At 32.1% G+C, this 17,481-nt stretch overlaps 1 protein-coding gene and 1 long non-coding RNA gene across 3 annotated transcripts in view; both read left to right on the top strand.

The window, feature by feature from the left end:
• The window catches only part of LOC126840855 (transcription factor Ken 2-like), a 71,884-nt gene extending 61,196 nt beyond the window's left edge, over positions 1-10,688 (top strand). For both annotated transcript variants that reach the window (XM_050576833.1, XM_050576834.1), the window contains exons 5-7: positions 1,882-1,916; positions 6,612-7,328; positions 9,915-10,688. In XM_050576833.1, coding sequence (XP_050432790.1) covers positions 1,882-1,916; positions 6,612-7,249 — 673 coding nt within the window. In that variant the 3' untranslated portion in view covers positions 7,250-7,328; positions 9,915-10,688. The remainder of the gene's footprint in view (positions 1-1,881; positions 1,917-6,611; positions 7,329-9,914) is intronic.
• A 3,089-nt stretch (positions 10,689-13,777) lies between these two features.
• On the top strand, positions 13,778-15,656 carry LOC126840612 (uncharacterized). The gene is made up of 4 exons (XR_007686076.1): positions 13,778-14,194; positions 14,614-14,637; positions 14,856-14,936; positions 15,363-15,656. It is a non-coding gene; the product is annotated as an uncharacterized LOC126840612 (long non-coding RNA).
• The last annotated feature ends 1,825 nt before the right edge of the window (positions 15,657-17,481 follow it).

The following is a 17,481-nucleotide window of genomic DNA, read 5'->3' as shown; positions in this document are numbered from 1 at the left end:
TATGTACATTTTCTACTCGATAAGTACGGTCCGGTATAATTCTTATAGTTCTAACAAAACTTACATTCTAGATAAAACGAAGGTCAACGCGCACAGGGAAACGAATGACTTCATGGGTGGTTGATATTAAAAAATCTTCAAGGTTTAACGCGAAAAAAAATAATAACCTTCGCTGTATTGTGCCAAAAAAAAAAAAAATTGTTAAAAAAGGATGTGCGTAATTATATATTATATTATAACGTATACGGGTAACACCTCGGTGATAATTTAATCCAACAACTATTATTACCATAAAATCCGAAGACTGTGTAATTCTGGTAGACTAAACTATAATTTGTATTCGAATAGACGGACTACACAGTGTATGTATAGTATAATCATCAAGTCATAGTAATAAATAACGATGTATCGAAACGGTGTTTAATAATATTTGATGTCTATTTATTATTATAAACTATACATGTTAACAATGTTAACAACTTAATAAACAGTTTTAAATTTCTAAAAAGATTCAAATTCTTTTAAATCGGATTTTTAAAACCTAAAATCTATAATGACCTAAAAACACTTAATTTAAATCATTCAGGTTTGGCATTGCGACCAGCTCTGTGTATATTTATGGATAATTAACTGATGTTTGTTACGGTTATGTTTGTATGCTTTTGTATGGTTTTCAATATAATTATTTAGTATTTTATCAGTACACCACTACAATATATAATATCGTCATATAAAATTTCTATAATAATTTGCGAGTTATTAAAATTATTGCTGCGGTTTGTTTTTAAGTATCTTTAATTCTTCCCTGTTTTCATCTTCATTTTTCAAATTGTATCTATGATATACAATATCTCATTAGTAATTGGTGAATAATTTTGGTCAATAACTGAAATTATTCATTCTTTAATAGGTATCACTAAACAACGGTTTTTTTTTTGTTTCCCTGACCTTGGTAAATTATTTTATATAAAATAGTAGTATCATTATTATTATGTTCTATACAAAATCGGCCTGTCGTTATGCGGCGTATAATTAATGGGCAATACCGAATAGATATTATTATTATGTACTATACACTGAACCGTTTATCCGTGTGAAAAAAACTCATCGGTCTGCTGAACGGCAAACTTTGATAGTATGTAATTACTGAGTGTGTTTCCAACTGCCGTGTGCTCTATGGCGGCGGCTTAACGATCATCTGTCAACGGGTTCTCCTCCTCCGTTCTCCCGTTTTGCTATAATTTGTCTGGGTTCTCGTTCAAGTGCCCCGCGGGTCCAACTAAAAATCTTAATACAATATATTATACAGTTATATGCTTACAGCGAGATAGATAAGAAGAAGACGCGACCAATTACACATTTACACCGCAACCCGTCGACCAATCGACAATCGTATAGGTCTAGATCGTACTGCCCTTTTGCCATGTGATATGTACTTTTTTTTAACTAGTTAATCAAATAGCCTCTATTTCTAATTTGTATATATTTTATAATACAACATATTAGGAGACCGTGAGACGACCCGAACAAGGGCGAAGACCTAGATTATCTATCGGTGACCGATAAATATACCTATTGTTTGCTTTACTCCAAGCTAAGCCCGTACCGACAAGTACATCCGGTGTGGGCGACTCGGCTTTTGCGCAATATTAATCCGTATATATATAAATATACACATATATATACTGTGTTGTGTGCAAGTCCGGACTTACACGCAAGGCTTTGCTCGGCTATACATATATAATAATATATTTATTACCGTTGCTGTGTATTTTTCTTATTATATTCTCGGATCATACATGATGTATTATCACATTATACAACTACTATTATTATTTTTCTATCGTTTCTCTAATATGATTTATTTGGTTATTTTTTCAGACGGTTGTCCGGTCGCACAGCGCCCTCTCGGCCAGGTGAGTGTCTCCCACGTTTTATGAATATAATTTATACCGTGTATTGGAAATAAAGTCCAATGCAAACTAAAAAAAAATATCGATCCACCTCAACATTGCCATTATTATAATATCAAAGTACAGAAAAGTTGTTGTTCGTAGTTTTGGCGTTTTTGAGTATCTGTAGGGATCATAAATACAAATGAGCGTTTAACATAGTAACGTGTTTTTTTCTTTTATTCGACACTTATTAAGAGGTACTGGAAATTAATAATGAGAGGTAAACACGTCAGATGAATATTTGTCTTAGCCTAATAGCGATTTGTATGGTATATTGTAAAAAGATCTTTAACGGACCGTGTATATTATAGCTAAATAAATTGTTGTCATAAATAAAAAAGCGAAACGCCAGGAAAAATTAAAATAATATTCCGCAATAATATCATACGGTGAATAAGTATAAAAGCAAACATTAATTATAATAAAAACAATTTACAAGAATACATTTGAGTGTGCGGTAAAAAAATCATTTATGTTTTTTTAAATTCTTAAGAATTGATTATACATTCGAAAATTATACCTATAATTCATACATGATAGACACTGTCAGTTTTTCAAAACGCATATTATTTTCAAATTCTAGTAATTGCATACAGAGACTTGGAATGGAATAATAGTTCGGTGTAAAATTGAGTTTATTTGAGCTGTATAACTTTTAACCCCAAATTTCTTTGTGGTATTTTTTAAAGATATTCAAGATGTCTCGCCAACTCGGACGGGATGATACTTGTGTGTTTAATTAGAAGTCGCCAGATTCCTTTGAAATCTCTGTACGGTTTTACAGAAAAACGTCTGTGTGTGTTATTTTCTCAGAACCTAACCGGCGTCCATGTAACATCTGGAACGTCATGAATTATTATTACTATTATTTTAAAATATGGTTTTTATTATGATTTTGTCTCCCTTTTTCGGTTTCTATTTTTTTCGAGCGAGGTGATTAAATACAACTTCGAGACAACGATATATTATATTATAATAGTAAAGTAAAAAAATTTACATTGTCGAAAAAGGCAAATAAATCTCCGGTCGATTAACACAAAACATACAATACATATGTATAGCGTTTTACACGCACGAGCGATATAACAAAAATAAAAAACCAGAGAAAAAAACGCTAACCCAAACAACAACGATACTCGATAGCAAGTTAAAATAAAACATAACATATTTACATATGTATAATAACTTGGGGTAAATTTATGAGTGTTATACTTGCTCATGGTTTTATGATGTCCAACAGTACAATCGTGTGAGCATGCGAATTTATCACGTGTGGGCGATGAAATTTTAAGTAGAACCACGTTCGGTTATCGCGTTTAGGGAAATGTTTTGCACATAAATAATATCCGCAGCTAGTACAAATGTATGATCGTATAGTTATTATTTAAAGTTTTCTTGGTTGGAGCAAAATATTTTTTTATTAAATTTAAAAAAATGCAATTATTCACACGATTTTGGTCCAGTTTATAGGCTATTCTAAAGACATAGTTCATAAGTGGTATTGTTATTATTACCGAAGTAAACCTATATTTGCTTAGCCTTCCATTTCTGTATCTTTTGAAATTCGTACACAGTAGACCACTGGCAGCATAAACATTCATGTCTAAACATTCCAAACCATTGGAAAACGATTCCGAACTGATCAGTTTGGCTTTGGCTGCCTAAAAGTGATTAATCCGATCACCACAATGACTTGGAGAAGACGTCGAGTGCGGTATTCGTGGGCCATTGACAGTATTAGGTTGTCCGAACAAACCGGCAGTCGCAACGGTAATGGCAAGAAACGAAAAAGCTACTGTAGCTCATTGATGGCGGAAAAAAAAATAAAAAGGACGTCATCCAATTATAAGAGAAACTATGCAAGACTAATCGCTTAGCAAAGAATGGAAGGCACTTTTAAAAATTTAATTTGATAGCTACATTAAAAAATAAGTTAATATGTCTACTTATTCATCCAAGTTGCATTTAATAATAAGTCAAAGTTTAATACGCGTCCAATAAATAGATTATGTTTTTTTGCATGTTCAACACATCAATTAGACATATATTTTTTCTCTCATTGTTAATAAACACAGTGCCTTCTGCATTGGGGAGGTTAGGTTAGGTTAATATTGGGAAGAAGGAGTGGGTTGATTCGTCCAAGTACACATATTGTAATACATTGACGGCGTTATATTATAATATAGTGTGTTGTGTATGTTGTCCGCTCATACAGGTCGTGAGAGGAAAGTCTCCAAGACTTTCGATGCGTACCGGCAGGACGGACAACCACTGCAACAGCGACAACGACAACCGACTCCTAGGAACATCATATTATTACAACAATAATAATATAATCTCAAAAGTACCGTCGTCGCTGCGTGAGTACCATAGCGCATCACTCACATTCCATGGGTTTTTGGGGTGAAGGATGTTTTTATTAACACAATAATCTCAGTACTTACCGCGCTAACCATTATATAAGTACCATAGGGCAACCGCTTTTTGCTGCCCATGTGAGAACTATACGCCTATATGTATAAAAAAAAAATAACGATCTGGGCCTAATCGTGGTGGCGGCGGTACGGTGGTAGTATAGTATGAGAATAATACGTTGGTGCTCACACAAATTTTCAACTTGACAGAACAATACACCGGCCAAAGCGAATTAATACATATACCGGACGGACCGATGAAGAGAGATTATAATATATTACAATGTACCTATGTATGCCGGCAACGAAATTTATGCGTCCGAATCGGATAGACATCATGGCGCAAGAGGTTATTTTGCATTCTCCCCTTTATAGGTATAATATAATATACTCGATATGCGTTTTTATTTGTTTGTACAACGACCATAGGTATATACTCACTTAGGATGAGCCAGTTCAGTTTTTCTAAGTAATAGTATAGGTACGCCGGTACGCGACCGTAGCTATATTATATAAAATATATGACCGAAGCAGTTTCCGCCGCTGTCCATTACCGGTGATATATACGGTGTATAATAATTATTGTAAATTATTGCGGTCGTAAAGCTTTAGTTCGAATTAAATACTATGCCTAACTGTTTTTATGTATGCGTGAACTGACACAGTAGCATGCTCACGGACACGGAGCTAATGCTTCACATACACGGCGTGGACTCTAAACTTGGAGATGAAATAAATTTCGGCGCTAAGACGTCCGCAACAAGACATTTTTGCATACTATAATTATTTACCATAATTGTTTTACTTTCAATTGGGTTCAGGATGCCGTTGCTCTTTACCCGTTCTCCAGTATAATTCTGGACTGTTCAAAATTAAATTTATAAATGACTCGTTCATTTTTGCGATGCTTGTCGCCTGCAAATTCCAAGAACACGACAGAGACTCCTATGAATTGCTTAAATCATAAATTTGGGTGTGACTAATGTAGAATGTTGATTGATGGGTATTCAGCACAAATAGAACCTATTATTTAAATATTGTGAAATTATTGTTATAATTATGTTTAGAAATGTCAATTTTATAATTTTCTGTCTGGAATAGCGTTCATGTTTATACACAGAAGTGCTTTTTCTTTTATTTTAATATTTTTGTTTTGTTTTAAAAAACGCATTAAGTATGATATTAATTCAACCAATAAAGAAAATATATCTTTTAAAAAACCATAAATACCTTATGTGTTAACATGGTATTTTCTTTTTTTAATCAACATTGCATATATGAACGATTAGTAGTACACAAGCGGTCAAACATATTTTTATAGTTAATTAACATCCCGATAGTGTATAAGATCTGCGCGTAGACTGTAGACTGTCTTCATACATTATTTATACAATATAATATTAAAATAACATTGCCGGTCCGCCGCGGTGAATAGCCATTTTTTACTAATTAATTGTTCAAACCAATGTTTTATAATATTTGTTTTATAATTAAGAAAAAAACACGAATAATTTAAGTAAAATTAACATTACACCTTTATTATAACATTTAGTCATAACGGTAAATCAAGGTCAAATAGGGTGATTGTTGAAGCATTTGGGGCGGATGTAAGTTAAATTTTCTTTTACAAGAAAAAACAAATGCGTTTAACCTTCGAAACACATCAACACCATAATTTACAATTAACATTTAAAGTCGTTAATTAACATCGAATTTTTCTTTCAGTATTGTCTATAAATTCAGCTTTTATACAATATTTATATTTAAAGTCTCCGGGTTTTTAGTATTGTATTTTTCAAAATTCAAAATTACTGTCTATGTTGCCTGCTTAATCTATCGGTGAGCTTTTTTAAAAAAATAAAATAAAATAACGAACAACAATTTTTTCACTGTACATGTTGTGTAGATAACTATTTATTAGTAAAACAGATCAAACTTTCCTCAACAAGGAGTAACACTGGTAAATAAAAAGAAGGTCTTACTGATTATTATTTCTGAACTAAGCGTCACTAAATCAGAGTAAGATCGCTAATAAATTATAAAAACTATTTGCTACAAATACTCCGAATTGAGGGAGGTTTCAGTTAGATCATCGATTTAAGATTTCTCTTAAGTCGTGGTTAGGTCTCATGACTAATCTGTATTAATAACTACTGCAAAATATAGTTTTGCGCTAAATTTTACATATTATAGTTTTTTTTTTTTTTGTAGTTTTTAATTGATTTTGTTTTTTGTTTATTAGAATGTTTGGTGTCGTTCGAACCGCCTACGGACAGGGTTCATCACCATCACCACCATCACCATCAGCAGCACCAACGTCGCATATTGGGCGCGGCAGCTGGCGACACTCAGCGCCGTGGCCCGGTCAGGCGGTCCGGCCAGGACACCACTTCCAAGTATTCGGGTGGCCCGGGACGGCCGGCCGGCGGTAACGGACTGGTCGGCGGCCGTGGCAACCGGGACGGTGGCCACGGCGGTGGTGGCGGCGGCGACGGCGGAGGAGTCGGTGGCGGTGCCGGCCGGCAGCTGTTGTCCGCGGTGAACCCGGGCGATTGGTTCCGGTGGTTCCGGCGGAAACGGCGCGTCGCGCTACCGCCGAACGCGGTGCCGCCCAACCAGATCGTCCGGGCCAACCATTATACGGTGGAAGAAGCAGCCGCCGCCATACCGGTGGTGGTGTACGCGTCCGTCATCGGCCAGGACGACGTGCCCGTGGTCGACGACGTGCTGTACACCGAACTGGACCGGGTGCCCACGCCCGCCTACCACAACGCCGGTTACGCTTTCGACCAGCACAGCAGCGCCTACTACTCGGACATGTACGAGCCCATCGACCCTTACCACCAGAGGCACAACTCCTTACCGTCGGATTACGTCTGACGCCGGCCTTAGGCGACTACTACCTAATACAACAGCCACGGCGATTACCCAAAGACGGAGCACGCGTTAAATATACAAGGTGAGAAAGATAATAATAATTGAAAATACAAAGAGCCGAGGCCAAAAAAAAAAATTAATTTACATTTTCCCCCCTTTGAAGTGTCTGCCTAAAACTAGAATAAATTAACTAAAAAAATAAATAAATAAATGGTACCTGTCCTGACTGCTGACCGTCGGAATTATTGTTATAAAGAACAAACTAATTTAAACATCTAGTTTCGAGAGTGGGACAGAAAGACATGAGGGAAATGAGGAGTAACAATAGGATTAATGCATTTAAAAACACACAAGCGAGTCAACCTTTAATAGGAAGTATCACTTCTTTGAGTTCTGATAAAGGCGTTGACTTGTCTAACGCTCGATATGAATATCAAGTAGAAAATGAGACTGTCGATAAACAAAATATATAATTTTTCTTAATTAGCGTAAATTGCAATCTATGTAATTTGACCGGTATATGAGACACTAAGGTCTAAGACTTTATAATGGTGTAATGGACTCGTACAAACATTGTATTATACTAATATTATCTACATTGTTTTCTAGACTCGGTTCCGCCCAAGTGTTGCTATTAAAATCTGGAGGTTAAATCGTTGTACACAGTAATTGTTGGTGGAAGTAAACCGTTTTTTCGAAATGTATAAATAATATCCAAACAAATAAAACAAAACCGCCGTATTAACGCTCGCACAAAATAACAATAAAATCGCGATTTCAATTATTTTACCCGAAACCCGTCGTCGGTATTATAATATGTATTTATTGCAATGCGACAGTTTCTACATTGTAATAATATATTTGTGGAAAAACGCTACGTGTACACAATATAATATGTGAATTCCAAAAAAAAAATTTAAAAAACGGAACTTGAGACGAAGGCGACGCGCGTTTACATAATATTTCTTTGGAATCACTATACCAGACCGCGGCGTAACGACAATAATAATATGTTATATTATTTCTTGTTATTTTTTCGTAGGCAACACATTTTTTGCATACTTAGCGGCAAAGAATATGGAAATAATATATTATTCGTCGACCAAATTCTTCGAATTCGACGAGATCGAAAGAGAGAGAAAAGGCTGTCGACCGCCATAATTTATAATATTATAAAATAACAAAATGCCTTTAAACGGAGACGCTATCGCTGTATAGAAATTAGAAACTTCCAGTTTGTCATCTTCGAAATCACCAATCCGTTTTAAAAGTTTCTTCTTATTTTCAAGTGTTATGAGAACACATATTATAATTCATCGGTACACACTCACTTGTAAACGGTGTGGCAACTTCCCCGTTTAATTTATATGTAAATGTTCGGTAGCAAAATGAAGTCGACGACGAGAGCGTTAAAAAAAACTATCATTATTAATAATGAATTCACCCCTCGAAAAATATCAATTTAAACGAGGTCGCGCCGTTATTAAATTGTAATTATGGCCCGCATGCGTTATACTATTATTGTTATTATCACCTTTTTACAATACCGACCGTCTAGTGTGTACATATTCAATTCGAACCCTCTTGGCGTTTAAATAGTGGTGTTCGGTTGAAACTCGATAATTATTATATTTTGGTTAGCCGTTTCGCGCCCGATCCTAACATGTTTCCGCCCTTCACTATGACATATAGTCATCATCTTCGTATCGTCAACTACATCCCGAGTGTACATGAGTACAAATAATTAAGAAACGTATGCGGTTGTGTTCGTTTGGGCCGCACGTGGGAACGCCGGCCCGAAATGAAATATACATACAAACCCACGGCGAGTCTTTTTGATATTCCCCAAAAAGATTAATAACCCAAATCATTCACAGTCACCTTTGGCTCGTTACGATTATTATTATTATTTATATTTTTTAATTAAAATCGCCTTACGCCGCACTATGCATACCGACACACTCGACGGGTTGTCATATCAAAAGGGAAATAATTATTAATTGCACGCACACGCGATACGACATATTTACATAATGTGTATAACAAGCTATATTATTATACATATAGGCAATGTGTTGCCCGTTGGGTTATGATAGCTGCAAACGTCCGGCAGCGAGTGTATCTCTATTTGAATACTACACTTTGTATTCTACACGTGCTGCTTGGTCCGTAAACTGTGCATAACGAACAAAATATACAATATTAGTAATTTTGAGTTGAATTATACGCTTCGATTTCTCGTCGAATAGTAAGTCGCTTTATTTTCAAAACATATTCTGCCAGTAACAATGTGGTTTTGTATGAGGAATTCGCAAGAAATCGCTTAGAACAATTATTGTTTGATTTATTTTAACAGGAGACGAGGGATTTTTTTTTTAATTCACCCAAGACTAGTTTAGATAGTAGGCATAGAGTTTTTTCGTTTCATCCAAGACAGTGAAATGCGGATCTATATGCATCTTTACTGTGCATAGTTAAGCCCTGTGCTCCGGGCGTTATTGGACATTTATGTATATATTATGTATTAAGTGTTTTTATGATCCCTAACCGACGAAAGTGACACAAAAATATCAACTATTTAATATTCTGTTTAGTTTTCACGTATCATAAAATAAAATAAAAATATTAGCACTCATTTTTTATTGTTTGTTTGTTTTTTTTATTACAGAAAATGTACACTTCTGCAGCGGTCAGATACTTACTCATACACACACACGTATACAAGACAACGAACATGTGCAACAACGACTATAATAAAACATTAGAACGGAAGGCGACGACGACGTTAGTTTGTAATAATAACTATTATCATCATTATCATGGGCATAGCTCGGTTTTTTTTACATTTAAAATGTTTTTATTGTACAGAACGAGTAGGTATAAAAACGTTAACGACCGAATTTCTTTTTTTTAAACCGCCGCGCCGTCGATCGTATGATTTTCTACACTTGGCAACGATTTTTGCACTATTTTATAGCACTGTTCGCGTTAACGGTATGTTACTTTAGTTTTGATATTATTATCGTTGATAATAAAAATGTTTAACTATATTCCCTGTTGTTTCACAACATTCATTAATAATAATCAAACATTTTTTACCTTCCATAGCTGTAATTGTCGTTTATTATTATCACATCGTTGTACATATTAATATACATAATTTTCATAATAGCAATGATAATAATAATTACACACAAGTGTACTTTTTTGTTAATAATAATAATTATAATATCATCATGTATTAGTTATAGTAGTGCCTTTCACTGTCGACGTCCTTTACCATCGTCAATCGCTTTGTTTATCATAATTTATAATATTATCGTAGCCAACGATTTTTATGTGTATATTATTTGTAATAACGTTATTTTTATGTTATTTTTTTTCTACGGTTTGTAATATATTCATGTACAAAATGCAATATAAATTATTATGATAGCATCAATTTTGTCTTTATTTAATTTTTAATTTTTTCGTTTTTGTTTCGTTTAGAAGTGTTGTTAATAGTAGAACAAATTAAAAAAATACAATGAAATGGACTAGAAGCATGCTATGAAGGAATGGAGGAAAATGATTTATTAAACATAAAGAGGGATTTAGAAGTGACCGATGTGGATAGAATATATCTCTGTGATTGACATGGTTATTGGCATGGCCGGAATTGGACCATTTGTATGAAATAAGATGAATAAGAAAACTATCTCAAATAGTCTATTTGTGTTTGTTTTCAGCATTTAACAAAAAAAAAATTCATAACACGTTCACTGTCCGATTACCCATATGTGGTTCATGATTTATTTTTAGATAAGTCCCTAATTAATTAATTAACTAATTAAGTCCCTATCATCTCACCTGTCCAATTGTGTTATTATTAATTTCATAGAATATAGTCCATACAAATAAATCTCCAGAGAAATAAATGTTTGAAATGAACCATATGTGGATCATGGACTACTAAAATAGGTTTAACGTGACCCATTTATGGATCATAGGACTGATAACATTTGATTTAATTTAACATTAGGACAGTGAACGTGTTAATACCTAAATCGAATAAAGGTATATTTTAACAATTTATTACTAAAAACTCAAACCAGTTTTTTCTGCATTGAAAAATAAATTAGAATGTAATCACGTACGAGCATGTGATCAACTAAACTGTGAATATTTTATTGGTGTAAACACATTTACTTTTAATATGCCTTGCTAATAATCAGGCGTTAAATTAAAAAAGTTCAACTACTTTTAGGTTTATTAAATATTAAGTATTCATATGGAATAAGTAATCCTTTAAAAAACAAAGCAATAAATATTTACAACAAAACACATCTTAACAGGTAACATGAATAATAATACGAAAACAGTATATTTTAAGTTCAACGTGTACCTACATTGAAATTATTTTGTTTTTTTTTTTAAAAGAACAATAAAATTATAAATGTATTTTAATTACTAAATCAAATGGTGTTACTTGTTAGTACCATAATTTTTGGTAACTAATAATAGTAAATTTGTTAATCAGCTATGAAAATGTATTTTTCTTTCGTTTTGTGTACATTAAAAAAAAATGGAATATAGGAACTATTAAGCTAGTAGAATTCATATTTACTTTAATATTGTATGTGTGGGGCGAGAAACCAAAAATGTACAAGTTATTGGCATCCACCACGTGTAGCTTGAATATATTTCAAAACTGAAATTACTACTTGCTTCTTATGTATAATAAAGCTGCAACAAATCCTACAGCTATTCTGCTGGTACACTTTTATGCTACCCCAGAATTGTTTATTAGGTACTATGCAATATATGCACAAGTATACCTACACGTTTATGATCGCCACCATATAGTATACATGCAATATAAATGTTTTATTTTTCTTTGCCGCCACTCCGGATCGTACCATAAATAATTGTTTTTAATTGGCGTACGCCGAAGTACTGCAGTAGTAGTAGTTGGTCATGTAATATATTATATTATTTAGTACTAGTCGTTGTTACTATATATATATATATATACATTATTTTATTATAGACATGTACTACGCACATATCTACATACTGTATGCGCGCATTGACTGGTAATTTTTTACAATATCAACTTCCACATAATATAATAATTATGTTTACACTGTTATTTTTTTAACATACACATAATATATCGCATTATGCGTTGCGCGTGGGCGCCCATGCGCTTAGTTCACCCGCACCCTTCTGTCACTAGGCAGACCTTATTTACTTTCAGTCTGACAACGGCAAAACTTATAATATTATCCTAACTTGAAAGAAGCTGTGGTTCGATAACGGTAACAACAGTTAAAATAGTTATAATAATTTTAAGGAAAAAAAACGATCGTCTTATATTTGTTTAACAAAGCCTATGCCTAAAACTATACCTTATGGTTTTATACCCGTGAGTGTGTAAACGAATTTTCGACACTCGATTTGTTTGATAGCCGCTCTACTAACATTCCAAACGCCGAATATTAATATGCAGCATGTTATTGTTTACGAATTCTGTAAACCAAAAAAATTAAACTCGGAATGCCGTTGTAGAAAAACTGTAATTTTCCCAATAATCCTATGGTATATTGTTCACTTGAAACTGTAGCCTATCTAAAAGTACTATTTTCGAAAAAAATCAAGAAATCGATTTATTTGACAAACTAACGTTTGGCTGAACGGTTTTTATTTGGCATTTAATGTTTTTTTAATAAGTCTTCTTAATGTTGATTGAGGAGGATGGGGTATTTAACTCACGCTGCGTTAGAGTCGCTTTTGTGAGTTAGTGGCCAATACAAAGAATTTATGTTTATGTGTGTGGAGACTTGAAAAACCAAATAGTAGCTATTTTTATAGTGAAATTTAACTTGTACTCGTTAAAATATGTATATATTATAAATAACTTAAAGTTGTATAAGTTTAAAATTTAGGACGGGAGGTGGAGTACAGTTGAGAAATGCGTAAAGATAAAAATAACTCTACTCTCCACCCTTTCTCCTATCCTAAATATTAAACTTAAATACATTTAAAATTATTTATTTAGAACTGTTTATCGACCAGCCAACATTTTCTGCAAATTGTTCTTAACTTAAAAAGTTAATAAAATATAAACGTTACCATTTAAGTTTATAAAGTTGATAAAGCTTTAGAAAATACTAAAAAGATAAAAATTTGTATATTGTCTCATATAGTAAAATAGCATAAACAAAAATGTTTTCATAAAGAAACATTAAAAAATTATAATTATTTAAAGAGTTAACTAGTGCAGTGCGTAAAAAGAATCACCCGGTATAATACCATATTTTTCCTCGTGAATATTTTGAACAATACATGTTTATATAACAACTATTCTTAAGTTTGTCGTCATTTGGTCAGGTGCAACTTATAGACTACTAACAAATAAAGTATTACAAAAAAGGAATAGGAACTGGTACAATTTTGTTTGTATTGCATTCAACCGACTTGTGTCGCAGTTTTTTTCCGAATAAAATTAATCGACGACTATAGAAAATAAGTAGCCTTGAGCTCAAAAATGGGCTTATTCACACAATAAAACAGTCAATAAATTGTGTACGCTTGAATATCGAATTAACACAAAAATAACTATCAAAACAGACGCAACATATAAAGTTCAAATAATTGTTTTAGTTCTCAGTTGTTAATTCATAGTAGTTGTAATTCGTTGTACTACGCTCTGTGATTTGTGTGATCATTAATCGATTATTAAAAATGCATTTTAAACATATTATTTTAACGACAATATTATTTTTATTTTATTACTCGGTTATCGCGTATCCATCTTTGCCATCAGCCTCGGTATCAACTTCCTTATTAGCCCCGTCATCAATCTCGGTATCAGCCCCGGTATCAGCCCCGGCATCTGCCCCGTCATTAGTTCCGGCATCAGCCCTGGATGCAGGATGTGTGTGTACATATTCAGTGGAAAATAAGGTTGTAAAACAAAATTGCTATAATCGAATCACAATTATAATTACATAAAATAATAATAAATAATTTTTTTTATTTGTAATTTTTTCTTAAGCGTGTCATAACGGGTTGAAAAAGATATTGAGATATTCCTGAGATAGGTCATTTTTGACCTATGCGAAAATGGTTTATTTATTATGTTGATTTATTGAAACATATCTGATTTTTCGATGCATGCATTATTTTTAAAAACCTAAATTATGATATGTAATGACAATATACAAATAATTAAAAAATAGTATTAATGTGTAATATAATGATCGATTTTTATATACAATATTAATTGCTCTGTTAACTTCCAAGATATTTTTAGTGAGGTAGTTTGGTTTTTGAAATCTTGTGTTGCGTACAAACCATTTACCAATGTTTTATTTGAATTTTAGGATGGCGTGAATATGAAACCAAAGGTAAAATTATCGAGTAAATTTTACTTATATTATTATTTATAGCTTAAATAACTATAATAATAATAATATTATTATTTAAAATGTAACAAGTTATTAATAATAACATTATTACTATTATTATATTAGAAATAGGAGTTGTCAAGTAATTAAAAAAAAAAAATCATATTGATGTTAAATTTAATAATAATAGGTATATATTTATATATATATTTTTTTAGGATGAACATAATATTTCCGAAAACAATAAAGTTTCTTCGAAATGCTTGATAAAATGATTTGAAAATGATTGCGATTAATAGGTAATAAGTGTAAGAAGAAATTCATTATAATACATACTAGTTAATTGAATTATAATTTTGTTAAGACCTTGTTGGTTTATGGTTGACGAATAACGATAGCAAATCGTGTTAACTAATTTTGGATAACACATTATACAAAAATTATCAGTTTGTTAAATATTTCAACAATTAATTAAATTAAAAAACTTTTTATATTTTAATCACCAGATTTTCGTGCAACCGGGTATAAGTATTAACAGAATTATTAGTCTAAATACACTGGTCATTAATTTTCAAAGGTTTTACTTTGTACATACTGCATCAATTTAATATACATAATACGATATAATTTAACAAAAATAAATTTAATATTATCAAGCTATTAACAAAGAACATTTATTTATTTGTTCAAACACAGCCATTTTTTGAATATATATTTTTTTTTAGCCATCTCATGACGTTAATTCTTCGGAAGACGATCAGATATCAATTAATAACCGTTATGTCCATACAGTTCCATATTACTAATTGTTTAACAAGCTATTGTCCACTAAATTCATATGTAGCTCTATATTTTTAATCTGTTCGTATAAAAAATTGTCTTTTCTTGAAATATTATGTTGGTTTTATTGTACTCATTTGTATATACTAATAATATACTCGTATATAGTTGTATCTAACAATGGTAATCAAGTAATTTTGAAAATTCTCATGAAATAAATTGCTTAAAAAAAAAGGTCACTGCATTTATTTTGTTTTACAATATTCTAATTCATGTAGCGTTGTAATTTCCAGATCTCCGGATATATTTCATTATCAGTTTTATTTTGTTAAAAATATTGTTCTAGTAAAATAAAAAACATATTTTTTCTTTTGCTTAATTATTTTAACCATTAAAATTTTAAGATACAAAAATATTAAAACAATAACATAATTTATATTGGTAAGGTGGCCACACACTACAATTTTTTTTTTTCGGTGAACAGTGTTTGGTGCTCTTCAAACACCGTACACGAATAGTGTGTGAGTTTAACGGATGTTTATAATCGTCTAACTATGTAAGTTCAATTGGTCATTAAGTTCATAGAGTCAACACAGTGGATAACAATAGTTTAAGAGTAGTAAACTTGTAAAAAAAAAAAATTATTTTGACAGGTTTTTAATTTAACACTGATACATTATCGACAAGTTTGTGATTGGTGCTCTTTTTTAAAATTAGTTTTTAAGAAAAGCTAATTGATTTTTATCTTTTAAATATGTCTAACGCACCGGCGCGCCGTTCTAGTCACGAACAAATCAAAATTCGTTCAGTAATTTAATCATTGATTTTCTGACTTCTGAGTAACGTTTGTGTTTTATAATATTAAATATTTAACCATACTGGGTAAACGGATTTAAGGCAAAGTTAAAAGAAAGCAATTTTGCAGCATTCAAAAACAAATAAAAAATCAGCGTTTTTTTGTTTTTAAGAAGTAAACTCTATAAGCAATTTTTCTTCGATGGTCGAGAAACATTAAATTATTTATTAAAATTACGTGTTATTTTTAGTTGTAAGAAAATCAAACAGTATACTTAAATACTCATAAAAAAGAACACTATCAAATGAAACACATTTTTATATGATGGTGAAAAAAAAATGGTATTTTACATGGTTTTTAAATGCACATAACGTTCTCGTCTTTGGCACTTAACCTTATTATTACTGTCAACGACAAGAACAATAGTGCTTGTTTATTTCAGCCGGGATTCGAGTAAGTAGATTTGCTAAAAAATAAATAACATAGATGTTCATTGGTTTTCATCGAGCATTATGCTAAACAGTATTGCCGAGATCAAAATGTAAATACACTTAGGGGAAATCATTTTTGTGCCCGGGTTGTATTTTTTAACAACAAAACGACGATGCCGAGAAAAACTTTAAACCTTAAAAAATAAAAATGTCTGTGTATAAAGGATAGATAAGTATACTAAATGATATTATAGCAGGAATGTTGGATATAAATTCATAACACATTTCTATCGGCCGAAGTAGTTTGTGAACATTAGACGTATTTATTATTATTATTACTGTAACTTTATAAAATAATAATGACTAATGTAAAGAGGCACTCTTAATGGACCAACAATCAGACAAATGTGTGTTGGATAAAGATATTTGACACGGAGAGAATTAAATGAAACGTCACTGTCGACCTATGCAATACAACAGGAAACGCATTAAGTCAATAATTAAATAATATTATCACTCAGTGCCTGAAGTGCACAAAACGATTGTTTTCTTATTGTGTAGTCGTTCTGTTAAAGTTATATTGAAAGGTTGTGCAGACAATGTTATTAACGCATCAATTCCTTTTTTTATAAACCCTTTGGACAAGTCCATACTGCCCACAGTTAGCTTTGTTGCTAAACGTATGAGATATCCGACACTATTTTTTTTTTATATTGTCAAACCATGATTACGGAATACACTTAGGTACTGGGTTGTCGAGAAATCGGCATAGCTTCTCGTTTACAGTAGACGCATAATTTATTTATAAAAAAAATGTGAAACGCGCTATAAAATATA

Source organism: Adelges cooleyi, unplaced genomic scaffold (assembly GCF_023614345.1).
Source record: "Adelges cooleyi isolate 19-005CV unplaced genomic scaffold, UGA_ACOO_1.1 ACOO_flye_CR_arks_rails_tigmint_CR_PRNA_376, whole genome shotgun sequence".
Taxonomy (NCBI): Eukaryota; Metazoa; Arthropoda; class Insecta; order Hemiptera; family Adelgidae; genus Adelges; species Adelges cooleyi.
This window is presented reverse-complemented; position numbering and strand designations above follow the sequence as displayed.